A 27459-nucleotide genomic window follows, 5' to 3' on the forward strand; every position below is an offset into this window, starting at 1 on the left:
GTATAAATTTTCATTCTGCTAATTTATATATTGTACCATACTGGTAATTGTAGAGGCCCTTGATCCATTGGATTATGTAAGAGTAATTCGTCACCTAAGAACAATGCGGTTACATATAAGATAGCAACAGTAGGGCAGAGAGCACTCGGATGATCAATCAAGGAAATGAGTAATAACGCAAGCTAAACGGATCAACTGAAATTTTCTATTCTCTTTATGTACAGAAGAAGGTTACATCTGATATCTATATATTTTACCTTCTATAATTAAGCTACAGGAAGAAAATTTTACAGCAGAAGTTGTCAATTATGGGGGAGAGGAGCTGGAAGCGAAAGAAACTCACCACACAAACACACAAGGTAAAAAATTATTTAACTCCCTGAACAAAGACTACAACTACCTCATTCCACTCTGTTGCAAGTAACAAATGAAATTTGTCGCGGAGACTAGCACAATTCCAAGTGACTACTGCCTCCCAAAGAATATGTAATCTAATCCTCGAAGCCTACCTTCACAGACTTGCCAAAAGCTACAAACTGTCCTCCCCAACCATACATCCCTAAAATGCATCACCAATCACCATAATCATGTCAACATGGCACCGTTTGATAGAAATCATAGGTACCATTTGATTGTCTTAGTCCAGAAAACCACCAACCAATAGGCCCAGAAATTTCAAAATTGAGTTGACCCAATGAGGGCAATGCAGCAAAGTACCCATGTCTTGATTAACCTGTATGGACACCATCTAAACAAGTCTATGCTGGCGCAAGCCCTTCCCAAAGTGAGGCTGCATCAAGCGCACGTACAAACCATTTTTAGCCATTAACGAATCATGCGTACCTTCCTCAACTATTCTCCCTCCATTCAGTACAACAATGTTGTCGACATGCCTCATCATGGCAGCTCGGTGAGCAATCAAGATAGTTGTTTTATTTCCCATGATCAGAGTGTCAAGAGCCTCCTGCACCACTCGGCTAGACTCAGATTCAATGGCTGAGCTTGCTTCATCCAATAACAATATTGGAGCATTCTTTAATACGACCCGAGCAATTGCAATTCTTTGTTTTTGCCCTGGGGTCAGATCTACACCTCTCATTCCAACATGGGTGTCATAACCATGTGGCAAGCTACTAATGAAATGATGTGCATTGGCTATTCTTGCTGCCTCTTTCACCTCAGCTTCACTCGCGTTGTGCCTTGCATATATTATGTTCTCTCTTATTGTAGTTGAGAAGATAATAGGCTCCTGTTGGACAAGACCCAAGTGGTTCCTCAACCATCTCAAATTATATGATTTCAAATCTCTGCCATCCAACAGTACCTGTCCAGCAACCGGATCATAGAACCTTTGTATCAAGGATATAATAGTGCTCTTACCAGACCCTGAAACCCCCACCACCGCCACAGTTTGTCCTCCATTGACTTTGAGACTGAAATTGCTCAGAACTAACACTTCTGGTCGAGATGGGTAAGAAAAATCAACATTTTTCAGCTCAATGCTTCCATAAACATTGGGAGGTTTCATTGCTGAGTTATCATCTGGATCAATCTTAGGAACTCGATCAATGATTTCAAATACTGAGGCAAGGGATTCCCTTCTTTTCAAAATATAGGGAGCCAAGCCAAAAGGCTCAACAAGAGCAAAAGTTGCAAAGGAGAAAACCATGTACTCCTTCAGTGCTGTGCCCAGAGTCATGTAGTGATTCTTGATAGAAAGGGCAGTGTACCATAGGAGGACAGCATTGCAAGCAAAAAGAAGAAACTGTGAAAAGCCAAATGCACATCCAATTGCCATTCCCTGGAAGAAGCTTTTTTTAAAAATCTTTCGCAGTTGCAACCGATAGAGCTCCATCACCTTGTTACCAGCACAAAATGCTACAACAGTGTAAATATTTCTAACCGCATCCTCGAGAACCAATGATGCCTTTCTATGCATCTCCTGAATACCCTTTGAAAATCCAGCAAGCCACAATTTCTGCACATTTTGAGACAGGTATCAATCTAATTCTCCGTTATGTGGTCAAGAAAACCTGTTAGATCATAAAATTAACAGCAACATTCTAGCTAAGGGTCAAACAATCACAGGAAATGAGCATGTAACTACACCAAAGGGTAAAGAAATGTTAATTGAAATATGTACCATTAAAGATGAAAACACAAAACAGGACAGTATTCATGTTTGTGAGAAGAAAATCTGCCTGCAGTTTCAAGACTGGACCTCATAGAGCATAAAGAGTTTCACCATCCTAATTCACACTCAGCAGCAAAAATAAGCCCACAAACATACAGAAAGGACATTCATGTACAACCAAAGTCAGCCTATTGTAAGGAAACTTTTAGACACTATATACAGCAGCTTACATGCAATTAGCGGAAACTGAATGAACATAATATGATCAAATTTCCATTACAAGGTATTATACGTGAATTAATTTTTCACAGCCTGAATAAACAGAGCATCGTTTGGGACAACATTCTGTTAAGGACCCTCAACATTCAACATATTTACTTCAAAGGACACTATTTCCAGAAATGGCAAATGGAGGACTAATTAATGAGTTTTAACTAGATGTAAAACCTGAGCGACTGCAGAAACCATGAGGACAGGTAGAGTAGCTAAAGCCACAAGTGCCAACCGCCACTGCAATAGCAACCCAATGAGAACAGCCACAATAACGGCTGCACTGTCCTGTATGAATATGGACAGTCTATTGCTAAAAGCAGCTCTCACAAATGTAGCATCATTTGCCAACCGCATTGATAAATTATCAGCACTGTTCTCCTCTTCATCAAACCATCCAACTTCATTGCGAAGCATCGCTGACAAAGAAAGGAACATTTAAGATCAAGGCAATGTCATTACAGATGCAAACAATAAACATACAACAACGGAGAAATATGAAATGCACACCAAGTTAGGATACTTATAATATACCTGAAAACATCATTCTCCGGACACGTTCGGTCATCTTCTCCCCCATTATGCCAAAGTAGAAGTGCTGCAAAAAATTGGCAACGACAGTCACAAAGCCCATGCAGGCAATGATTAAGCACCATTTGTTCACTTCTTCACGCAAGTGGTGTTTTTCATCCCGATAGTATGCTGTTACTATTAGAGCAATAACATAAGCGAGAAGAGGATTGAATGAGCCAAAAATGGCAGCACCCGTGCTCCCTAAAACAGCATAAAGCCACTCTGCCAGGCTAAGCTCCACAAGCCTCCAAAATGAAGGCGCTTCTCGATGTCGTGAATCCCTTGATTCTTTTCTTTTAATAGGAATATCACCAAATTCGCTGTGAGGACGACTAAAAGTTTGTGAGTGAGAGCGTTCGTTTTTTGGATCAGATGTCAATAATGGGGAGACGGGGGATTCAGGATCTGAAGAGTTTAATGTTTGTCGATGTGCTGACTGAACTTCAATCTTGGGCAGCTCTGGAAGTCTCATTTCAAAACTATCTTGCCTTTTTATTGATGGTTCTTTATCCATCACATCCACTGGTACACCATTTTCAGCCACTTGCTCTGGAGGGGGACTACGAACCCGGGGAGACTCTTGTGAACTCAACGTAACATCTGCAGTGCGGAATGCATGGAGACCAGCCCTCTGAAGAGAAGGTGATTTCATCATTTTAGGAGATGATGGTTCTTGAAAGCCATGACCTGCCGAAGAATCCTTTTCAATTTGGAAAGTACCCGTCTCCTTATAATTCCTCATTGGCATCCTGGTCCAGCATAGTGAGGTCACTAACTTAAAATAATTGAAGTAATCCAGATTATTTTCTAAATAACACTGTGGACACAATTTATGGACCTCAGCAGCAATAAGAATAAGCTAGAGAGATTGCATTACATTTCTTTAAACAAAAGAAGGTATCAAAAAAGGATTAGTTCACTTTACAACTATACCTCCGTGGGAGCTTTGCAGCTTCTTCACATCTAAGAAGCTCAGCATATAGCCCATCCAAGTTTATTAACTCATCATGTGTACCCATTTCAACTAATTGGCCTTCTTCCATCACAGCAATATAATCAGCATTCTTGATCAAGCTAAGCCGTCTAGCGATTATTATTGTTGATCTACCCAACATGAGGAGATCAAGAGCCTCCTGAACAGATTTTTCAGCCTCAAAATCAAGGCCACCAGTGACTTCATCAAGAAGAAGAATAGAAGGATTTGAAAGCACTGCCCGAGCAATAGAGAGCTTTATTTTTTGTTCTTCTGTCAATGCCAGACCAGCCCTGCCTACCTGCAATGAGCGATGAATTTGCCAAAACAATGAAGAAAAGATCAAATGGGAAAATTTTCTGGTGAAGACATTATCCACAAAAGGATAGCATAATTTTTTCAAATTCTCGACACAAGACTTTACCTGAGTCTCATAGCCTCGTTCCAGTGAGCTGATAAATGTATGTGCATGTGCTATTTTAGCAGCTTCTTCAATCTGATCTGGAGAAGCATCCCGCCCATAAGCAATGTTCTCGTTGATACTCAAGCTTAACAAAGCAGGTTCCTGTGTGACTAAACCAATTTGGCTTCTCAGCCACTCCAGCTTCAGATTTTTTATGTTTTCACCATCCAAAAGAACTTCTCCTGCAAAAAAGAATCAAGCGGGAGGAAAATGACATATGATCATTTAAGACTCTAACCCCCAAAAAAAATAATACTAAGTATTAGACCAGAAGATGTTACAATACCTAATGTAGGATCATAAAACCGTTCCATAAGAGGTATGATACTACTTTTTCCGGAACCATTCCTACCAACAAGTGCCACGGCCTTTTTAGCAGGTACTGTAAGGTAAAAACCACTTAAGATTGGAATTTCAGGACGGGAAAGATAACTAAAATATACATTCCGAAACTCAATGTTTCCTTGTACAGAAGCAAGTGTGGTTCCATCATGATTGGCAGTAGAGGATGACCGGCTTATCATCTCATAAAGCCTGTAAGCAGCAATTCTCCCTTGCTCAAAAGAGTAGAAGTTCGTTGCAGCCTGATTCAAGCCACTACCAAAAACAATTGTGTCAAAACAAAAAAGAGTGAAAGCGGAAAACCAAGTGAAAAGCTAACACAGAAATAGATATGCTTACAGGCCACTCAAAATGACTGCAAAAAGAGCTGTAATTATTTGACCACCATGAGCTTTTCCATGAGAAACTAAGAACCTTCCCACCCATAGTTGCAAGGCACAAGAACAAATTGCAAGCCCATATGTGAAGCCTAGTCCAAGTCCTTGCACAAGACTTATCAATATACCATATCTTAGTGTTGCTTGCAATGAAGTTGCATAAGAGTATTTAGCCAATGTTTCATTTGTGAACGCATATAAAGTTCGAATATAAGAGACCGCCTGTAACATATCCCAATCGAAAAATAAATTATTACATTTAACAATCAAGAACAGATAAATGACAACTATAAAGGAAAATACCACTGGATAGCAAAATGGTACCACTATCTTCTGAGCAAATAAACACTATGCAAACCATGAAAATATGCACAACTACATAAAGCCATAATGCACTCTTCTTTAACAAGAAGCTTACATCCATCACACGTAATTATTCTGCATTGACATTATATCCAGAAAACAATTACAGGTTCCCATGTCGTGAAGTAGATATTCCATGTAATATACATACAAGAAAAGATACAGGTGACAAAACATTTAAAAGGATCCTAAACTAAATGAATTAACTCAGTGACTGCCCCTCTCAGGACTTGGATGAGTCATTTATCTTGAACCACAGGATTTAGTCAAATCCTAAGTTGGATAATTTTAGAAAAGAATGATTAGAATATGTGCAGGTTGTGTATTTGCTAATTAAGTAAGAATAAACCTATCATACTTAATTCACAGAAAAAATATAAGAATACGAGTTATTGAAGTATAATGTTCTGCTTTCTCTGGCACATGAGAACACTTCGACCCCATGCTAGCAAAAATGAGGTCCAGATTTGAGTGAAAAATCCTGAGTACTCAGACAAACCCTTCAACGTATTATAAGTGTCAAACTCTTGTATACCAATAAACATGTTCTTGGACAGTGAAGAAGCTTATGCAGAAAAGGAGGTAGCTAAGTTTCCATGACGAATCTCAGTGTGTGTGTGTGTGTGTGTGTGCATGGAATGCAGATGAGAGTGTATTGATACACTTTCAAGAGGGATGGACGAACAGGCAAAACATTCTAGTTTCCAAATAGATGCAAAACATCTTAATTTGCAGAAACTACTGGCCACCATGTGGAAAGGGGGAAATTTGTCATTTAAAAAAAAAAAAGTAGAAGTGAAATGTGAACATATAAGTCATTGCTTCACATAGAAGAATCCAGAATAATAAAGATGCTGTCATGAAAATTAAAGAATGTACAAAATGGTCATTCTTGACAAGATTCAATCTACCGAATCAGAAACAGCTAAGCAAAATCTCCTAATTATGCAAATAGAAACCATGTCAAGCATCACATTAAGTACCTTTTTCTGCTCATGGTCCTTTTTGCCTATTTTCATCATTACTTACTTTATCTTTACTGCTTCCTTTCAATTTTCTGTTTCAGAATGAGGGGAAATTTTCCAAAATAAAACCCTAGGGAACTATCTATGGCTTCTAAGAGTTGATCTTTTTCATTCCACAATGGACCACATTTACTTATTGTATTCTCCCCGAAACCAAATCAACTCTATATATGCCAACGGATACTAGTATTCCAATTACATATCACTGAAAACTAGAGATTAACAGTAAAAAAAGGCATACTTGTTCAGCAATACTTGCTGCTTCGGCATATGCATCTTGGATGTTCTCTGCAAGTCTATGAAGAAAAATATTTGATATACCTCCTGCTGCGACAATAAAGGGGCCAGTACCCAATGTAATGAGAGCAATCTGCCAACAGTTGGCAAATCCAATCACGAGACCACTGAAGAAGGTAGCCATGTTATGAATATAGTTTCCAACCTGTCATATCATAGCCCAGGGGAAAGCATTTAACTGCTATTTGGAGAAATTCATGAAGAAATTCATGCATTTAACTCAATGCTCATGCAGAAATTCATAAAGGAAAGCATTTAACTGCTATTTGGAAAAATGAAAACTTAACGTCAAACATACCTTTTCACTTAGAGCAGACTGAATAAGCAGCACATCACTCAATACTTGGCTCACAATATCCCCATTGTTGCCATAGGTATCAAAAAAACTCATATCTTGGTTGAGTAATACTTGCACATATTTGGACCTAATTACAGCAGTTTGCCTTTCTCCAGTAAGAATCCAACATGATACCTCTATCATAGGAAGCAACTTTTCATTACTTAGTGGCTGGGAGAAATAACTTTTGATATTAGTATAACACATACAGTAGGCTTACCAATCCAACCAGCAACAAAAACTCCCACAGCAATATAAACAATTATTAAAGCAAGCTGCAAAGTCAAAAAAATGCAGTTAATAGGGAAAGACCATGGACTTTGCATATACATATGTATGTCAAAACCAGATGCCAATAATTTGATTGTGACACTAAAGAAATATAATGACTTTACAAGGCTTATGCAAAGAAAAATTAACACAGAGTATGACAAGCAAGGTTTTTCAGATTAATACTGCAGCAGAAAAGCCTACCATAGAGATGTACTATTCAACAATAGGCTGTACAGGATAAGCTTGCGCAACAATATCAAAATTTAGAGACCATGCACTTTGGAAATTCTTCAAAATCTAAACTTCAATCTGTTTTCTCAGAGAACTCTCAATGAAATCATTGGGACAATACAAATCAATAAATACACAATGCCTAGCACCAATTCAAGTTTAATAATGAGAAGCCATTGAATAACTAATTTGATGATGGACTTCAAAACTTACTTCACTATTATAACTACAAAGATGGATAAACTTATAGGATTAGATGCAAACTAGGGAGAGCTTAACAAGCAGAAATATGCACTTCCTCATGATGGTTTTCAGCCAAAAGCTAAACTCAAAGGACCCTGTCAGCCCGAGCCATAGGAGGGTGAAACTGATCTTGGGTTTTCTTACAAAATCTCTACGTAATCAAATTCTATCCTCACAATGCCAGCCTACAATACTCTTTCCTTGTCTGCTTTACAATTTCATTGTAACACGTATTCCTCTTCCGCTCTTCCCTCATGTCCTGATCCCTAATAGACAACAGAGAATCTGAAGAACAAAATAATAGACCAAGAATAGACTCAATAATTACAGATTTGTGGACACCAGTTAATTACAGATGTAGAGCCATTATAAGAGTGTCACCATGCACTATATATGAATTTGTTAATACATAATTTATATCTACATTCTTAATTCAATAAAACCAAAAAGAAGAGAGATTAAGAGAGAGGTATTGTGAACGAGATTCTTTGATGATGATAATATTCCAAAAGCAGTAGAACTAGCTACCAGAAAGTAATTCAATGAAAACATCATAATCTCAACCTAAAAAAAAGATATTCATATGCCGAATGGAGAATGAATACAGAGCCATCAAACTAAGATACTATGAAACTATACAGCTTTTTTGTGAAAAACCAGGCAGTAGCAAGGTGACAGTATGCAATACTAGTGTAAAATATCAAGGAAGTCAAGGTAGAACCAAAAGATTGGCATGAAAGCTAGAATTATAATCTCAAATATGAGCAAAGAAGATTAATGGCTTCTTCACAAAGTTTTGATAAACACAAAAAATGCATCACTTCAAAGGAATAAACAGACATATTTATGAAGGCATGCACACTATACAGTATCTAGTGGAGTCTAAAATTGTTGCCAGATAGTTGAATAGTGCCAATTTATTGGGACAATGTCAGACAAATCATAGAACTGATTCAGACAGCCTCTTAAGGTCCCATGGTTTTATTACAAAATCTAAAGCAATTTGATGTCCTCATCACTTTTAAATAAACATAAGGCAACCCGGTATTAAGTGTCCAAAAAAAAAAAAACTCTGACCCTTGATCTGGTATCTAGGTTTAAACCCCTTAAAAGACAGAGTGAAAAAAATTCCCTCCTGCAGTCTGTCATCCCTACATGATGGGTCAGTTGAAGCAAAACTGTTGGGTAACCTGAAGAAAAAGTTCATAAGTAGGGAAAGAAATTCTGGCTTCATTTCTTTCGAAAAGGGAAGAAAAGCAATTATAGAACAAAAGGGCCTACAGATGAAATGAAACCTTCTCACAAATACATTATTGCAAAGTTTTGAAAGAGCAGATTAACTCTTTGGTAATATTTCATCAAATTGAGATTCCCAATTTCAGTAACTCATTTAGTTCTTTTTTTTTTGGGTCAACAAAGAGCAAAATATGCCAACAAGAAGATTGTTTCTAAGAGGGAGATGCTAAAAGATACATCAACAAAATTGCAAAACTGATCATTAAGTCCCTGATACTCAAATTCTAAGCTCATGTTGGCCACCAAATCAACCAACTGCAGAAATTTCTCCAAGAATAGTCACTCAAAATATACTTAATTCATATGAGCAATCTTAAGGTTTCCAGCCACACTGTTGCATTCTTAATAAAATCAAGTTATGCTGCTAACTACTTAGACATTTGAACCACTCAATATTTCGGCTCAGAAGACATTAATATTGCACATCTATCTGTAATCTTCTCAAGTTCCAGGGCAGTAAACCTTTGACTGAATAGTTCTCCAACCTGCTCGGATACAATGCATCCAACATTTGTTATGGTTCATGGATAGCCTCCTAGACCTTGACTTCAAAAGAACCAATAGCCGTTTCCACAAAAATTGCCGAAAAACTAATCGACTTTCAGAAAAAAACATTATATCCGCACTCTGATAAGCATGCATTTAAAAGCAAGTAGAACCAAGTACACTTAACTCCCCAAAATATTGACAGCCACATGTCCCTAACAAGCGGCCTAAACAGCTAGCAAATACCATAAAATCGCCATTCCCCGGACAATAGAACAGTAATATCACTAGAAATGCTAGCAGAAAACCCACATTCCAGCAGTAGAAACTGACCTCAGTGAACTTATGAAACAACGCATCAGCTGGCTCCGAGCCATGCCGTAGTAACTGAATAATCTTGGCGAAGTAATGCAAGTAAACCACCAGAGCAGTGCCATGGGCAGCTGCCGCGAGTGATCCGAAGAACATAAGAACCCAATCGAGCCGGTCAGCACAAGCAAACAGCCGTGAGAACGGCACAGCAGCGGGCGGAGGCTCGATCTCTTCAGCCTCGGCGTCGATCTCTTCCTCGACCTCGACCGGCCCAGCATCGCCACTATTCTCCAAGTACGGGGACGGCGACTCAGGCGGCTCGGAAACCTCAGAGACCGGCGTCAGAGGCTGTATATGAGGCGGAGACCACCCAAACAACCCCCTCGATATCATCATCTTGAAAAAATCTAGCTCTTTTAACTCTCGGTATAGGCTACACAAAAAGCCACTAGACTAGATAAAAACCCTACACAGCATGGCCGAGCTCCAAGTTCTAGGGTTTATTCTCCTGAGAAAATGAAATATCCGAAAATTAATCAGATCAGGATAATCTGAGTGAAATTAGGGATGAGTTAAGTTCAAAAGGGTTCAATGATCTTTGGTGGGGGGATTAATTTTTGAATAGTGCAAAAAAGGAAGAGAATAAATGAGCCGTTTGTGAGGTGGACTGAGTTAGAAATGAGTTGAGTTGGGCTGACTCAGTCAAAGAAGGCGGAGAGAGAGAATGGGCTTGGTTTGGCACTTTGGCACTTTGGCTTGGCTTGGCTTGGCTTGGCTTGGGAGAGAGAGGAGAGTTGACTCCGCAACAAAAGGTTCCGCTTCTTGTGTGTTGTTTTCATGTAAAAGTAAAACGGCTACTACTATTAGAATATTCTTCTACTCCTAATGAAAAGTAAAAAGAAAATATTTTTTTTAAAAGAACCAAAAAAAAAAAAGAAGAAGTAGATCGGTGGGGAACAAACGACGACGTCTCCACGACGACAGAGGTCGTCGTCGGAGTTCTAAAAGGGCTGAAATGGAGGTGGTGGTGGCGGAGGTGGAGGTGCGGGATTGTCTGGCTTTTTTCCCATATTTGCCTGGGGAAAAGCGTGAGATTAAGGGGATACAGCTCGCTGGGTGAAATTTTCTCAGGGGCTTTCTCGTAATTTAAGAGGGAAAAAGCTTGCAGATGTTGGTATGTTATAGGTAGGTGTTGGTAGGAGGGAAATGGACTAATGGGATGGATTATGGAGGTGAGAAGAAATATCTTGTGTTTCTTTTTATTTTATTTTTGTTTTGACAAAAAAACTTTTATTAAAAAAAATTCATAGGAAAAAAAAGGAAAGCGAGAGAGAGAGAGAGAGAGATAAAGGGCGCAGTTGTTGCTGAGTTTTTTGTCTGGGGATAATCATTGAGAAAATGCATTTGTTAGATTAGACTGCCAGAGCATTTTCTCTGTTCCAACTCGGTTCTTGGTCTAACGTGCCCTATTTTGGCTTTTGCCATTTCTCTATGTGGTTGATGGGATCAAGGGAAGTTTCAGCAGAATCAACGATGGATTGGACGGGAGGAATTCGCCAGTGCCATCATATTTGACTATTCTCTTCTAGTATGTTGTACTTGCATGAATAAATACAGATAGTCAAAGGTAATACATGAATAATCTCCCAATTTTGTAGGTACAGCAGATTTTCTTTAATCGAAAAGAGCCCCTCTATTATTGGCCAAGTCTGTTTTTCCGGTGCAATGTTTGGCTCTCTTATAAAGGGTGCATTTTCTTTGTTTATTAGTGAAAGTAATTTTCAACGTGGACTAAGGGTGTGTTTGATTAAACTGAAATTTGAAAATTAAAGCCTAAAATTTGAATTTTGAAATCTAAATCTATTAAATTATTAAGTATTAAATTTAATACATTTGAATGCATATCATATCCAGTGACAAGTGAATAAGTTATCATCTAATTTTAAGAGCAAATTTTGCCTAGATAATTCTGTACCACGTAATTAATTCAGATGTTCAATTTTTTATTATCAAACGATCTGAATATGTTAAAATCTAAATCCATTAAGTTTTAAGTGCTGACTTATTACTACAACTATTTGGCAATAGAAAGGTAGAGATAGTTACTTTTTGTGTAATTGACATTTATGATTAACTAGTACATACATTTTCTTGTTCCTTGTTTTGTCCTCTCACTAATTATTCAATCCATCTCTCCCCCACTGTTTAGAGGTTGAATATGCACTAGTAACTGGTGTCTATTCAAATATCCTTTGTACTATTTTTTTTAATTTGAAAATGTGTGTACTGGTTAATCATTAAAAATTTCTTAACGTGAAGTCAATCTCCATTAATTTTGTTGATTAAGTTTGAGCTAATGCATGCCTGTCGTTTAACAATTTACCACGATAAGTGAAAAGCCTTAATAATAAGTGGAGTGTGTTCTCCAATCATGCCATTTACGGACTACAACAACCCTTCTCTCCATTTAACAGTGCTGCGTTGACAATTGAAAATGGATCATCAAGTGCACTTGGGAAGATCGTGGGGTCTTCATCCTGGATTTAAGATCCATGAGATGCCCGTCCTGTCACCAATTGGTTGGATCGGGTTGTTCTGTGGATCTCCCTTAAATTATTTGTTTATCGGATCGATTTTTCCGTTAACTCTCGTGCTTTTCTACTTAAGTGTGTGTGTGTTTCTTACTGTTTCGGTAAAAAACCTGGGAAAGATTTTTGCGCACGAAAATAGGATAGCAAGAGGAGCAACGACATCTGGGAAGCCTTTGGGTTCTTTTCTTTTTCGCCAAAAAAAAAAAAAAAACTACATATAGGCCTGTTGATCACTTTCCAACTGTAAATGTGACCGCTGGATAAAGTTCTTTTCCTAATCATTCATCGCCTAACTCGTAATAATGATACTCTTCCTCGGTTCAAATAGCTATTATGTATTTGTATCCAAAAAAAAAAAAAAAAGCTATATTGTATCGTATACAAACAAGGAAAACTATCCGGGCTAGAGCCATCGACACACATGCACCCATCAAAAAGTTTGCAATTATTCTATTGAATCATTCATAGGATATACTAGTGCTAGGAAAAGATATGAACAAACAAGCTCGAGTACCCACTTGGGAAAAAGAGAAGGCAAAGCCCACCTCCTATCGAGTACTACTTTCTCATCTCTTACGTCTTCTTGTCATGAATAGCGAAACAGTGAAACTGACATCGGCATCTTTTTGGCTGAGCTGTAGCTATTCACACTTCAAAAGTTGAAGGAGAGGAGCCTTGCATGGGCTAAAGGGTCGGAATTATTACATCCTCGACAATACCACATGAGAAAGGAACGGCCATCACCTCCCTAAATCAGTAATGATCTCCAACGCATTTTTATCTATCTTTTTCTGCTTTCCTTTTCCCTTTTTGTGTTTCCTGAACTGACTCGATATATCACTTTCGGTAGAAATGGAAGCAATCTTTAGCATATACTGTAACAAATATCTACTGAGAAGCATTTAAATAAAATTTTAAAAAAAAAGAGACGTGCGAGTTATTAGGAATCAGACATATTATTGTATTTCTCAATGACGATAATATTTTAAATAAAACTCAAATTATTACAATTCAAAGGCCAAATTATTACAAATTTTTTTGAAACTTGATTTTAGTGAATCCCCCGTCTTAGGTTATCTGCAGGTAACGTCCACAGATCAGCCTAGTTAACCCTACATCCTAAGCGACCAGTAGGTGACGTCCATTGATCCCCATAAAAACCAGATGTCTTAAATCGAGCAAATCTTGTACCCCTTTCCACCCACAATGTCCTCAATTATCAACAAAAACACTACCCTACACCTCAGCTTCCATTCACAAGATCTAACAAGCCAAACACCGCCGTCCACCACGAGGGACTTTCGTCCTTCAAAACCAATTCCAGTTACCTACTTTGATCTAGAGGGATCGAAAAATCCTGCCACAAGCATTTGCAGTAAGATGCTAAGTACCAGAAAGAGGGAGAGGGAGAGGGAGAGGGAGAGTTCTTATCACCTTAGCATCGAACACTGATACTACAATACGTTCAACCTTATAGAATATCACGTATTGGCAAATCATACAATTGGCTTGTCTTCAAAATCGCATTAGACGACTTGCTTTCTAAAACTTCGATCTAATACTCTCCACTACGCACATAACTCAAACTCCAAGTAGTGTAACATGGCTCTCACATTTCCAGAATCATATTACCAAGAAATATATCCACAACGTCAAATAAAAAGCCCAGAGAAGTAGAAAGAACAAACGGCAAAATTTTTCACTACACCATGAGTTTCCTCGAAATTAAACTAATGGTATCTCCAGTATAGGAAAATGCTGATTAAGATTTTCAGTTACCAAAACAGAACTACAATTCAGGACAAAAGAGCCTAGCAAATTGTCACACTTAAAAGACTGTATCTTGATCGGAACAAAACAATGACTACATTCATTCATATTATTCCAATCTTGTTTGCCACATCCAAAGCATCGTAGTCTGGAGTCAACCGAACATACGCTTTCTTTGTTCCATCAGGCCTGGCATCAAAACAGAAAGGTTGGTGATTTCAGATTAGAGCTTTAATTCATCCAAAGCACAGAACCGTGGTCTACATATTTTCACTTCAATGTAATTCAAAATGGAATCCCAAGAACATTGCTAGATATAATGTCTGTGAGATAAGAAGTGAAGCATCTTTTGAAGTTTTATAATCGATATAACAACCCAAAGGGCAAACTGTGCAAGCACACCCTTTTCAAGAGAATCAATCAACTAAATTCAGCATTCTGCATAGGAACAGGCAAAATAATATGATGCCCTTCAACATAACTGTTACCTGATCAAAGTATTCACTTTCTTGGTCTGTATGTCGTACATCTTCTTCACTGCATCTTTGATTTTCTTCTTATCAGCACGGATGTCAACTATGAAAACCAAGGTATTGTTATCTTCAATCTTTTTCATGGCAGATTCAGTAGTCAACGGATATTTGAGAATCTGATAATGGTCCAACTTATTCCTAGGAGGAGCACTGATGCGTGGGTACTTCGGGTTCCTGTCCTTTTTCAATGTCTTAGGACGATGGAAGGTAACTTTGGTCCGGATCTTCTTGGCTTTCTTCTTGAAAGTTGTCCCAGATTTGACAAATTTGGCAACCTTGGCTGCCTGAGCCTTTGTATCAACTTTTTTTGTGGTGTCAGCTGTAAATTCCAAAAAAATTCATTAAATCATCACGTGATTAAACAAAATGTAGAACTAATGTGTTTGTGGACAAGTCTCGGTCAAAGAAAGCAAATGGTCAAGGAAAGCAAATTGTTCAGAAACGGAAAAGGCCTGAAATTCCAATGAATGATCAAATTATAAACCCCTAAAAGTTAATCCTTCATATTCTAAATTAAGGATGCTATATCTCTCAAAAATCTACATGAGAACATACATATTCAACAACCACATATCTGAACTAAAACAGTGCTCAAACAATGCCAAGGGACAGATTTATGGGAAGAAGATTGAAGTAAAATATCCCCTTTAATCATGTAGAATAGAGACTCTGACAGAGACTTGTTGCACATCCACAAACACGAAACAGAGAATGGAAGATTTGCAAACTCAATGTGATGGAATGAAACGCGGACTAAACCACTTAAAATCTGCTAAACCACAATTAATAAACTGACAGAGGCGACGAACAGCATACTCCAATTAATAGCTAAACTAGATAATGAGTAATATAAAGATCCCATCCATTCCAGGAATGAACTTGTGGGAATGACAGAAAACTGCTCCAGTTCCCAAAACAACCAATAATCAATTACTAAAAAAAATAGGAGAGTGGAATTATTGTTTTCTTTTCATTGATATAACTAAACTCAATTTACCTACAAACTTAGCAGCAAGGACTAGGACTCAACTCTCCTTCCTGGATGACCATGTTACTTACTTCCCTTTGATTCAAGATCTAAAAACTACTAGTATAAGATAATTAGTGAATAGTTATAGCAATTAACGCGAACTCCTCCAAGGGTTGATAGTAAGGAAAAAACCCATGAACTTCTCTAGACATGTGTAGATAATTAGCATCGAATCATGAACTAGAAACCATTGATGCCAGCACCCTTTTCATAGTTCCTCACTGTCCTAATTCGATCAGTGAAGAGTTTTGCATTCAATAAAATGAACAGAAGGATGTTCCAGCTGAAGTAGTTATGAGTACTAAAGTAGCCTGTTGTTTTGAAACACGAAATTAGGTAGATGTCACTAGCTAGGCTTTTACTTCCATGTCATGAATAAGCTTTCTTATAAAAGATGTCCCTTTCAAAAAATAGGAAACAAATTTCCAAAACATCTGAAGTTCTGACCAGCCTTAACACGCTCATCCCCAAAGTTAATTACTCATGCAGTCAAACATACAAGGCTAACACACGAGATAAATACTATATAAGAAACAACAAATACACAGCAAATTTTTTTTTTAAAAAAATTTACTAGTAATTACTGAAAGAGAAAAACACATTTCCAATATAGCAAACCAAAGTATAGCCACAGCTCAAGAACGGCATTCCTATTCCGCTCGGCTAATTTCCAAAACTACAGCATATAACAGCATGCATAATTGAACTCTGATACTGATAAAACGAAAGAGAGCGAGAGTACCTTTGGGAGCCATTGCTGTAAACTGCCACACAAATGTTTTACCTAATCAAATCACCAAAATAATTGGAAATTTGTTTCAGAAAACACTTAATCCTTCTCTAGATCTATGTATATAAAGCTTGACTACCGTTTATCGGCATGGAACAACAATTCCGAATTCCAATCGTGGTAGAAGTTTACCTGAGGGGAGGAGCCGAGTGCTGAGGGGAGGAGCTAAGTGTTGCTGAAGCGGCTGATAGGGTTTTAGGAATGGCAAGTAGTTATAAGGGACTTACGTGGTGGCAGGCGACACTAGGGCTAACACGTAATGGGCTACACGTTATGGAATTGCCAAAATGGGCTTTACCTCAGTAGTCAGCAACCCTGGTCCCCGGCCCAGAGTTACTCCACCAAGACTTTTTTCACATTTTTTATCAAAAGATAAAAACTTTATTCGAGTTTGTTATTTTATTCAAATTGATTATTTGCATATGATATTAGTTTGATCCGCGAATGGAAAAATTGCTTTTCATTTGCATAAAATAAACTTCTCAGTTCTAACAAGAAGCATTCAAATTACCTAACCGGCTGTCTTTCGAGTTTAATGAGACCTAAACTCCATAAATAATTGGCGCAAGCTCTGCCATTTTAAGGCACATAAAATTTTGTCATTTGAATTTGTATTTTTTATTACCATCAGTTTCTTGTTTCAATTAGTGATTGTGTCTAACTAACTGGCATCTAACTGGCATCATTAAATAATTAAAATTTATAAACGCATATCCTCTCATCAAATTCTTAGACTAATCCAAATGTTGCACGCCTGAAGGACATAAACAGCCTTCGCTCAGTATTTAGGAAATGCTCATTTGATAATCCAAATGTTGAACATAGCAGTTTAAGTAAAAGATTGAGCAAACTTGCTCAAAACAAATCTTTTGACGAGAAATTCTTAGATTTTTAATGTCTCAGTACACTTTTGTACAACTCAACTTGAGCCCTTACTCAGCATGTAATTATACTTTGGTAATGAATAAAATCTCCTATCATTTTAGGCCAAAAAAAAAAAAAAATTTATATCGGCATGGCATTCTTTCATATTTTATTGAAATCCAAAATGAAGCACAAGGCACGATAGCTACATTTCTTAGGCATAATTAGTACGTCAATATTTCAATCAATTGAGCTTTTTTGCCCATATTTTCGACGCACTTGACAATATTTTAGTACCGAAGAAAAAAGTAACAGAAGTAGTACATAAATGGTAAAGTAAATCACATCCTTAAACTTGAAGCCCAACACAAAGTATCAGTTTAATTTTTTTCTTTTTAACTCAAGGTGTTGCCACTCGTGACAGCATCAACGACTTTGTAATCATTTAACAGAGACGTTACAGCCAAAGCCATATATTTAATAAGGTCGGAATTTTTGTCATTATACAAATAAAAGTTTGGAATTTTTACTTTTATTTGAATGTCTCCGCTAAGCCAAATATAGGAACAGGCTCACAAGTCACAGCCGTAGCCACGACTACAACCTCTGCGGTCTAAATCCAACTCATTTTTGCAGCCACAAGTTGCTCGACTTTCAACATTCCAGCACGGATTCAACGGTCAACATTTTCCAATTTTTATGATTGCTTTCGGTCAACTTTTAGATTCTTAAACAAGTTCCAACGCTAGTACTTGTCCTTCTTTTTTCTCAAATGGGTTTGGTTCAAGTCCTCAGTGCATGATTGTGAAGAATGCAGAGATACATGCATGATTGTGCAGCGCAAAAAGTTTTTCTAGAAGAGTTACCATGGTGCTAACTTCTGGGAACAGCAGCCATTGGGACCACCAGCTAACTTCTGGGAAATAAATGGCTGCTAATGATTCGAGACACTAATTTTATATAGCTGACAAGAAGATAGAACTAAAAGCGAATACCTACACCTCAATTGACCTATTATCCACAAATTAATGGAATGCCTCCACTTTTGTTTTGTACAGGACAAACTACAGCTTTTTGTAAGTTTGCAGATTGAGTCCTAAAGCTTTTGAAGCAGTAGTTGCCAAGCATCACTGGTCAAGTAAAGTCGGACCTGAATGATTTGCTCTTCATTAATTTAAGGAGCAGCAGCTTAAACCTTCTTGCAGCTGGACCAGGCCTCAATATATCAACATCACCCCATTCCGAGCAAGAAACCCTGCCACTCCATGACCTTCCCAAGCACCATGCGCCTGGTGCAGGCATTCCTTTACCACGATTGAGCACAACCGAGTCAATAACATCCATAATTGGATCATTTACTGAAAAATTTCCAGCAAAAGCTGCTCCGCTTGCGAGCATTCTGCCAAAATCCATAGGCCTTCCGCTCTGACGGCTTTCGGAACAAGGGGAGTTGCAGTCAGTGTATCGCAAATTTGAGTTGATCACAGTGCGAGAGAACTCTGAATTGCAAGCAAGGGTCTGGAAATAGGCTTTGTGAGAAAGTCTAGTATTTGAGAAGTACAAAAGAAGTATCCTTGGAAAATTTTCCCATCCTAGGAGTGCGAACTGAACGAGTTTGTGATTGAGAATCACATGTGGAGAACCTGGTACAGATGAGCAAGGTTCAGAAATGTTAGTGCAGTGAAACAACAGGAATAACTAAGGGACTTGTAGAGAAGGCGAAATAACTTATGATTGTCTTGGGGGTTCTCAACTTTTCTTGCAGGAAGAGAAATAACAGAGAAATGTGCACATTGCAAAGGGTCCAATAGCAACTTTCACAGTGTTTAATCAGAAAGTCAGAAAGAAAACGTTCCTTCCTGCACTAATTTGCTGATATTAATGAAATTCCTTCATGAAAGTGCTTGTTGGACAACCTCTAAGGGGCATAGATACATTAGTTGTGCTTCAAATCCATGACGATAGGAAGGGTTAAGGAAAATATAAAAAAGGTGGGCACGCACCTGTTAAAAACCTGAAGGCATTTGGTATCGTACGCTTTTCACTGCCCATGAACATTCTTCCTGCTGATTGAAGATAAAGGCGAGGATCAACAATCACGTCGGTAATCCTTTGATATCTGAAACATATGATCTAAACTTCTTACATACATGTCTTTGGATTAATAGAGCAGATAGATGGGGCATAGAGGTGCTTACTCCTGCATGGTGATGTTAGTCTCATGTTCTATGAAATTCAACTCTCTTGGTAAATATGACAAGATGTGGAGAAAATCTGCAAATATGAGAATATGATAACTACACTTCATCCAACATAAAATGACAGATTAGCTAACTAAGCATTTCAATTTCAATCATTCGACAAAAATATGTTTACAGAGATTCTCAGGCTTATAGAAGCATATAAAAGGCCAAGGTGTTGAATTTCCTATTTGATGGAAAAACAGAAGCCTTTTTTTTTTTTTTTTAATTAACTACTAAAATGACTAAAGGCACCAATTTGATTTTTGGACAACGTGCACAGTCACTGGTTATGATTAACCACCCAAAAGAATCTAAAACTAAAAGCTAGACCTAAGATTGCTAGAAAAAGATTCAAGAGGATTACATCAAACTAGATGAGATCTAAAGCAATTACGAGGAATATGTATCTAAGCTTTCAATCCACCTAAGCAGTAAAGTATGCAAGTTTAAAACTTTGCTAACCTTAACATGCAATGACTGCAAATTTACTATTGAAGCCAACCCTCCTTCCACTATCATATTGCAATTAAGTAACTCAACACCATGTCCAACACAGGAAGTGATCAATAAGTAACAGATCATCTGAACATTAGATAAAATAAACAGTTACCGAGAAGCTGAATATCTTCATGGAATGAGCTGGTTGATTACTATATAATTTCAGCCAAAATTCAGATTACAGTGCAAGTAAGGCCATCCACTTCCAGATAATTCCAGTCTCGAGGCATACGCTTACCCGATTAGTCAGGCTTACAAAATATAAAATGAATAAAAAGCGCAACAATGCTGCATATCTTTGAGGACAAGCAGTAAAAAATTATGATGGTAAAGTATATTAAGATAACAGCGGTAATCAAATGAAGACAGTGAAGTCAAATGAATTGAAAAAGACAGGCCATCATACCATCCTGAGGAATGAGAGGATAATCGGAAGCAGCAAGGTTAACAAACCAATCCCAGTCTTTTTTCCACCTCGACAAAATAGCCGCACCATGAAGAATCAAAGCAAGAGGAGAGGAGCCCTCTTCGTTTACCGGGTTTGACTTCTTCATAACATTCACATTCCCAGCTGCAACGAAGATTTCAACAGAACCCACAATTCTAGCAAGCCGATCCCTCTGCTTATCCGATGCACGCCGGTCAAGGTGCAACAGATAGTAGTTTCTTGGGTGATATGTGGCTTGAAGAAGCCTGAAGATTCTTGGGCCATCATTGTTAGTGCCGGAAATGAAGTAGGCCACTTTAGGCGGTGGAGGAAAGGGTTTTGGTAGCTGGGAAAAACGGTGGGGTTGGTGGTTGGCGAGTAGGCGGAAGAGTAGGAAGAGGGAGAGAAGGGAGAGGGGGAGGACAGTGAAGAGGGGAATTTGCTTGAAGAGGATTGCCATTGGCATGACTTGCTCGTTGACGGTTTTCTTTGGATTTTCAAGCAGACTGATGTAATGATGTAGATGGGCTCTAAAATCAAAGTGCTCTAAAACTGCACTTTCATTTAGAAAATAAAAAAAAAAAAACGAGAATATTGCAGGTAGGTGTAGAAAAATGGCCCAGCTATTTAATTGGCAGATTTCCTAGGTAGGGCTCTGAATCGGATTGAAGAGCAGGTAAAAAGATGTCGGCATTGACTCAGGGCTGTGGTAAAAATTTAAAAATTGGAGGAGATAAGATAACCCTTGCGGCGCATGAAAATCGCAACAGTAAATCAGTACAGAAATGCAGTAATTTACCGTGCATTCTTTCAGGCCCTCGAAAAATTTTTAGTGGAACACAAATACACTTAAAAGATGATGAAGATCTAAATCTGCAAATAGCATAAGGAAAGTTCAATTTGACGACGCAAAGATCTTGCAACTGGGAACATGAATTTCTCCTCTCAATTCTCTGTTAAACAGAGTCTGTCTTTCTCTGCAATGACCAACAACGCAACAAAATGATTTGATTCTGTTCAACAACATGAATAAAGATTCTGACTTTCAAAGTTAGCGAGGATGGAAATGCAGAAAACCGAAGGTGAAATTAAAGAAACAGTTACTAGAGTAGTACAATTGATGAGAACAAGAACCCCAATTAAAATATTTTAGCAAAATGCGAAAGATGAACGCTTTGTCGAGTAAGAGGAGCCGGAGCTGCTGGTTGCATCCGAAACTCAAAATTTTGCGTTAATGTATGTTCCTATTCCCTACGCAGCAGCGTTGCATCGGCGAGCTCCCAGACATGAGGATTTGAAACTTATGCTAGAATTCCACTTTCATTCGGAAACTTTAATAAAACAGAGAGATCCCAGTTTTACTTTTAGACGCTGGCCCGACCAGTCAGAATCCTATTTCGTGCCCCCCCTTGCCGGGATAAGCTCAGATATACTGCAGTATCCGAACAGCATTCGAGGGAAGTTGGTGGATCTTGGCATGGAGCATTCTAGGAGTGAAGGTGCCTAATTGGAGTTAGTCATATTTAAGCTGTTGAACAGCATTCCCGTGAAGATGCTCTTGCTGTTATATTCTTCGGAGTTGAATTTAATTTTGGTTTTCGAGTACAATTTTGGATGAGAATTAATGATACAATTTTGGACGAGCTTGAAAACACCAAAAGTTAATTAAATTTGCAGAAGCAGAGAAAAATCTATATTATGTAAAAAAATAGTATCTATTTTTCCGACCGTTAACTTCGTTGCCGGACCATGTAAGTTTCATAAAGCAAGTGACGCCCTAAACTAAATGTCATTCCTTCCAATCACAGCTTAAGCTCACTTTAAATTATATTTATGAAAATATTGAGAAGTTGGAAGGGCCAAGAAGGAGATAGATGAAAAATAATTAATCACATTTTCACTCAAAAATCCCGTATAAGATTATGCCAGAAAGAATTGAAATTAAAGTCATGTTTACTGATTATATATGTTTTTGGTTTAAAGAAACAAACATGTTTCAGTGTATCATCATCTTTTGTACGATTACTTTTAGCTTCTTCCCATAATGATCCCCTCATCATCAAGATACAGATATTCTGAGATTCTTCTTCTTTTATTATATATATATATATGGACAATGCTACAGTGCCTATAGTTATGATAACGATATTAGAGAAACCTACTATTATAGGGTTCTATTACCTTTAGTGACAGATCAAATTTTTTAACGACTTTTTAAAAATTATATTAAACTAATTAATATTAACTTTAGTAAGTTTTTAATTAAAACTAGTAAGTATATGTCTAAAAGATAAGTTTTAGTCAGAAATACAAATTTGCACTTTGAGTAATTTAATTTACTTATTATTTGATAAAATTTACTTTTGTTTAAATTAAACTTACTAATACTAAAAGTAAAAGATTTTCATATTTTAGTAAAAAACCACCGATTTCTGAAACGGTTTTGCCTCTCCAAAGTTGGTTGCCTTCTTTTTATTTTCTCACCTCAGGACACGATGGAATATAGAAATTGTTTCCTTGCAAAATTTTTCAGTCCACACTTTCCATCTCTACTCCTTGATCGATCGGGCATATGCAGACCAAACAAAAAGGTTGAGAATTTTATTAAGGCTGGGTGGTGGTATCAAGCAAGAGAGCGGATAAAAAATATCAGCCGAAAGGTTAGACTATCATGTTTCTTGAAAATCGCTTCATTATATTGCTTTAATTTGTTTATCTTTCATTTGATTTGATTGTCAACTTGAAAAATGTATGGGAAATGACTTAGACCCTGTATGTGAAACATAGCAGGGTGTCGGCATTTATGGCAAAAGCAGTTAATTCTGGAATGTGATTAATTTGGGAATGCATATAAGATGTTTGGTGAAATGTCAAAGAGAAATTTGGGCTAGCTATCAAATGTCCGTTTGCAAAAGAATCAAGAAGTCCAAGTTTTTTTTTTTTAGGCCTTAATTAGACAGCATGTACTGTTTCTAGTTAATTTCCAAGCGTCACCTACAACCTTCATACCCCCATTCAGCTTTGAGGATCATTATTGTAATTTTACTGCAGATTTTAGCACGAAAACATGGCAAGAAAGCAGAGAAAACTAACTATGAAAAGACCTTACCTATATATATATATATAAGCATCCTTTAACACTTGTCGTGATGAAGTTTCTTGGACTAGCACGTAACTAAATTGATGTAACATGACAGCCCATGAATTGTTCGAATATATATACATATATATGATGTATATAAACATCAAACTCTTGCATGTAGATTACTATTGCTTAAGAAAGAAATTAATTTCTTGGATTCAAAAAAAAATTCGTGACAACTCAGTAATTTCTTGGGTCAGTAAATGATAAATCTTTTGACTCAACCGTCGGTAGATTCTCTACAGAGGCATCTTGCTTAGAGGTTTACAGAGGTTTAAAAGTAAGTTCTTTTCTGAAAATAGTTAATGGGCACTTCCAACCAAATTACAGAGACTCTAGAACGCACAAATTTCAGCAAAGTAATAGGTTGTCAGCACAAATGCAGCTTCTAGGCACTGAATGATCTGTCATCATGTAAAGAGCTGAATAACTCAATTGAGGAAAAAAAAAAAGCAAAAGAAACAAAACCAAAATTGGATCAAATTTGGTTTTAGTCCTGCCTTAGATAGGTACCATTCAGAAGTTCACGCACAAAGTGTCCCTGGATGAGAGTCAAATGATGAGATTATACCAGAGAACAGATGTTACTTGTATTTACCAGAAACACGATAAATTAGGAAAATGATATAAAATAAAGGAAATAAACATGTTATGTGTATCCATATAGACAAACAGTAACAAATTATGATAAACCTTTACTTTTATTTATTTATTTTTCCTATCATAGGCTCAAGTGGTAAATCTCTTTGGACATAGAACTAGCTGTAATTTCACAAAATACAGCAGGACATTTTGTGCTTTACCTAGTACAAGTCAAATGTTTGTACTTTCTCTACTGTTCTCAACATGCCGTGCCATCCTAATTAACATTTTCCCCAGAAGTTGTTATTATATGTAAATCTTCTTATCTGTCAGAAGGTTTCGTCTTGCCATCGCAGCTGATCATGCAACTTCTTGCTCCTTAAGATTAGAATCTGACAATCAGTACTAATTCACCATGATCAGACCCAATTTGGGTTTGTATTCCTCTTTTTCCTAGTGCTGCTAATGGAAATTTATTGTTGGGATCCTTGATTCATGACTTAAAATAAGCTTAGCCTCCTTTTTCATAAATAATCCAAGCTACTACTTTCTGATGATAGTGCGCCCCTCTTGCTATTTATTTCCACTGTCCTATTACTGCATATTTTGTTCTCCGTGATCTGATGGGCTCATGACACCTTTTGCAGCTGGACAAGAGAGGTTCAGGACCTTGACAAGCTCATACTACAGAGGTGCTCAAGGGATCGTTCTTGGTATGTCATGGATAGATCACTATAGATTCTTTCATATTTATGAAGCCTTTTTGTCATCCTGCAAAATAAGTTATTCTTTTAAGACGTGATTGACAAGATGAGATTTTGTTTATTTAATTGCATTATCATCGTTCTCGGATTTCTGGTCAATTTATGGACTACTGTTGCTTAGAAAAACAGAATACACAATCATTCTTTTAACTTTTGAGCATTGGCCATTTTTTAACATTGCTGAAGTCTATGCAAAATTTGCTGTTTCTCTTGTCGGAGAATTTCTTGATCCTTTTCCTTTTTGCAACATGGTTGGTAAGGTGCCTTCATGCATGTTTCTTTGTTTGCTTTAAGACCAGATTGCTGCCATCCCAGTCCACAGTCCAGAGTTTTCCCATTTTGTGGGAGACTCTTCCCAGTTGAGTAACTTCCATTTTGTCCATAGTAGGCATTGTCTATGCAGTCAGTTGGTATTTTGCCCAAAATATTGTACGGTACTGTGAACCTGTAGGTTTTTATAGTACTATTTCACTAAGATGATCATCTATATGTGCTCTTGGCACTTCCTTTTTGTAAAGGAAAGCACTTGTAACCTTTTTTAGAGCTTGAAATTAAAAGAAGCTATGAGTCCTAAATCATATGAGCATGATAGGACCAGTATATTTGTTGAAGCTGAAATTTTTGTACAAATAAATTCCAGTTTGAGCATTGTCAATCTGTTTTGGAGAAGTGTCATGCAATTATTGATGAACTTTAGTAACTTTTTAATTAAAACTAGTAAGTATATACCTGAAAGATAAGTTTTAGTCAGAAATACAAATTTACACTTTGAGTAATTTAATTTACTTATTATTTGACAAAATTTACTTATTGTTCATTCAAACTTACTAATACTAAAAGTTAAAAATGTACATATTTAAGTTAAAAAAAATGTTCCGGTTCCTGAAAACGGTTTTGGGTTCCTGAAACACTTTCGGGTATCACCTATCTCTTTAAAGTCATCTGCCTTCTTCTTATTTAGTACTCAGTTCCAACGATACGATTGAATTCCCAGGCCAAGGTTTCCACCTTGGTCCATACTTTCTCTTGGTTACAATTGAATAAAATTTCTCACTTCAAAATTTTCATCTTTAGTTCACACTTTCCCTCTATCCTTTCTCATCGATCGGTTGGTTTTGGGTGCTGCCATATGCAGACACAACACAAGGGTTTTGCGACGGTGGTAGCCAATCAAAGAGAGCAGTGCCGAGGTTAGTCCATCATGTCCACCTGAAATTATTTGACTATATTGCTGTAATTTATTTATTTTTCATTTGTTTTGTTTGTCAAGATTTTCTTGCGAAATCAAGGCTGGAAATTTGAAGATTTTATTGCAATTTTGGGGCTGAAAATGTCCGTTGAAACATCTAGGAAATGGTTGTAGTTTTGATTGTCTACGGGTAAAATATGCTTAATAGACATATGAAACATCTAGGAAAGGACTTGAGACTAGGCGTTTCATTTGCTTTTATTTTTTTGTCAAGACATGAAATCTAATTGCGCTGTATTTGCATTTGTATAGGCATTAATGTGGGCATGCAATCCTTCATTAATCCAAAGTCATGTACGAAACACTAGCTTGTTAGGAGACGGAAATATTCAGGTACATTTTTTCCTTCTTCACGCCTAAGTTTTGTGTTACCTATTTGCTATGATTATGTGTTGTTGTGGCCTTTTTTTAATACAAATATTGTGATGGTTTTGTAGTGAAACAACCAGATTTCACCCAAGACCAATAAAGAATTTTATTCTTGAGAGTTCACAAATTTTTCAGATGGACATTGCTCAAAAATTGGCGGATGATTTACGGTTCTCCGAAGGTAGTTTAATGCATTTTGATTGTAAATCTGAACACAATCTCCTTAGTTTGCAATGATTGGTGTTTACTTGGTTTAATGTGAATAGTTTCAGCATCCAAGTGCTGTTGGGTTTGTAAACCAGAAATTTCAATTCAAACCGAAGCTTTTGATAGTGATTTCAGATTTTTTTGAGAATATTATAAGATAATTTGAATATTGTCTTGATGATTGGAGAAGGGTGGTTTGGATTCTCTGAGTTGTTCTTGTGGCTTTCAGCCTTATTCTTGATTTTTATTCTTATCTTCTCGAATAAATGGATTATCTACTGCGTTTTTTTCGAGCATTAAAATAGGTACAGGTGGTTTACTATAGAAATGTTTCTCACATGGCTTGTTCTGCTACTAAAGCTAAGGGGCTTGAAGCACGCATACGTTTTACTGTTATTCTGGTCA

The 27459-nt window shown here is 37.2% G+C and overlaps 3 protein-coding genes and 1 long non-coding RNA gene across 4 annotated transcripts; 1 reads left to right on the plus strand and 3 right to left on the minus strand.

Annotated features, from left to right (window-relative positions):
- Positions 1-173: 173 nt before the first annotated feature.
- On the minus strand, positions 174-11178 carry LOC113725520 (ABC transporter B family member 20). Its single transcript, XM_027248729.2, has 11 exons — positions 10017-11178; positions 7375-7429; positions 7116-7291; positions 6762-6962; positions 5095-5354; positions 4700-5010; positions 4375-4595; positions 3911-4251; positions 2939-3726; positions 2582-2823; positions 174-1978 (listed from the first exon to the last, which is right to left on the minus strand). The coding sequence occupies exons 1-11, from the start codon at positions 10389-10391 to the stop codon at positions 749-751; spliced, it is 4200 nt and encodes a 1399-aa protein (XP_027104530.1). The 5' UTR covers positions 10392-11178; the 3' UTR covers positions 174-748.
- A 3082-nt stretch (positions 11179-14260) lies between these two features.
- Positions 14261-16959, minus strand: LOC113725522 (large ribosomal subunit protein uL23). Its single transcript, XM_027248733.2, has 4 exons — positions 16842-16959; positions 16662-16703; positions 14845-15208; positions 14261-14545 (listed from the first exon to the last, which is right to left on the minus strand). Exons 2-4 carry the CDS (start codon positions 16672-16674, stop codon positions 14461-14463), a joined length of 462 nt encoding a protein of 153 aa, XP_027104534.1. The 5' UTR covers positions 16675-16703; positions 16842-16959; the 3' UTR covers positions 14261-14460.
- A 1445-nt stretch (positions 16960-18404) lies between these two features.
- LOC113725523 (beta-glucuronosyltransferase GlcAT14A) lies at positions 18405-22245 on the minus strand. Its single transcript, XM_027248734.2, has 4 exons — positions 20721-22245; positions 19772-19847; positions 19577-19692; positions 18405-19216 (listed from the first exon to the last, which is right to left on the minus strand). Exons 1-4 carry the CDS (start codon positions 21205-21207, stop codon positions 18708-18710), a joined length of 1188 nt encoding a protein of 395 aa, XP_027104535.1. The 5' UTR covers positions 21208-22245; the 3' UTR covers positions 18405-18707.
- Positions 22246-23139: 894 nt separating this feature from the next.
- On the plus strand, positions 23140-27258 carry LOC140035816 (uncharacterized). The gene is made up of 5 exons (XR_011839735.1): positions 23140-23401; positions 25113-25178; positions 26365-26419; positions 26731-26811; positions 26916-27258. It is a non-coding gene; the product is annotated as an uncharacterized lncRNA (long non-coding RNA).
- The last annotated feature ends 201 nt before the right edge of the window (positions 27259-27459 follow it).

Source organism: Coffea arabica, chromosome 2c (genome assembly GCF_036785885.1).
Source record: "Coffea arabica cultivar ET-39 chromosome 2c, Coffea Arabica ET-39 HiFi, whole genome shotgun sequence".
NCBI lineage: Eukaryota > Viridiplantae > Streptophyta > Magnoliopsida > Gentianales > Rubiaceae > Coffea > Coffea arabica.

Coding starts and splice junctions, on each gene's coding strand:
- LOC113725520 (XM_027248729.2), bottom strand. CDS start 10,391: ATGATGATATCGAGGGGGTTGTTTGGGTGGTCTCCGCCTCATATACAG. Junction 6,963..7,115: donor AGTCTGCTCTAAGTGAAAAG/GTATGTTTGACG, acceptor ATGATATGACAG/GTTGGAAACTATATTCATAA. Junction 5,011..5,094: donor GCAGTCATTTTGAGTGGCCT/GTAAGCATATCT, acceptor TGTTTTTGGTAG/TGGCTTGAATCAGGCTGCAA.
- LOC113725523 (XM_027248734.2), bottom strand. CDS start 21,207: ATGCCAATGGCAATCCTCTTCAAGCAAATTCCCCTCTTCACTGTCCTC. Junction 19,848..20,720: donor TCCTCTCATTCCTCAGGATG/GTATGATGGCCT, acceptor TCATATTTGCAG/ATTTTCTCCACATCTTGTCA. Junction 19,217..19,576: donor TGCCTTCAGGTTTTTAACAG/GTGCGTGCCCAC, acceptor CATCTGTACCAG/GTTCTCCACATGTGATTCTC.
- LOC113725522 (XM_027248733.2), bottom strand. Junction 14,546..14,844: donor AAAGTGAATACTTTGATCAG/GTAACAGTTATG, acceptor TTTTGATGCCAG/GCCTGATGGAACAAAGAAAG.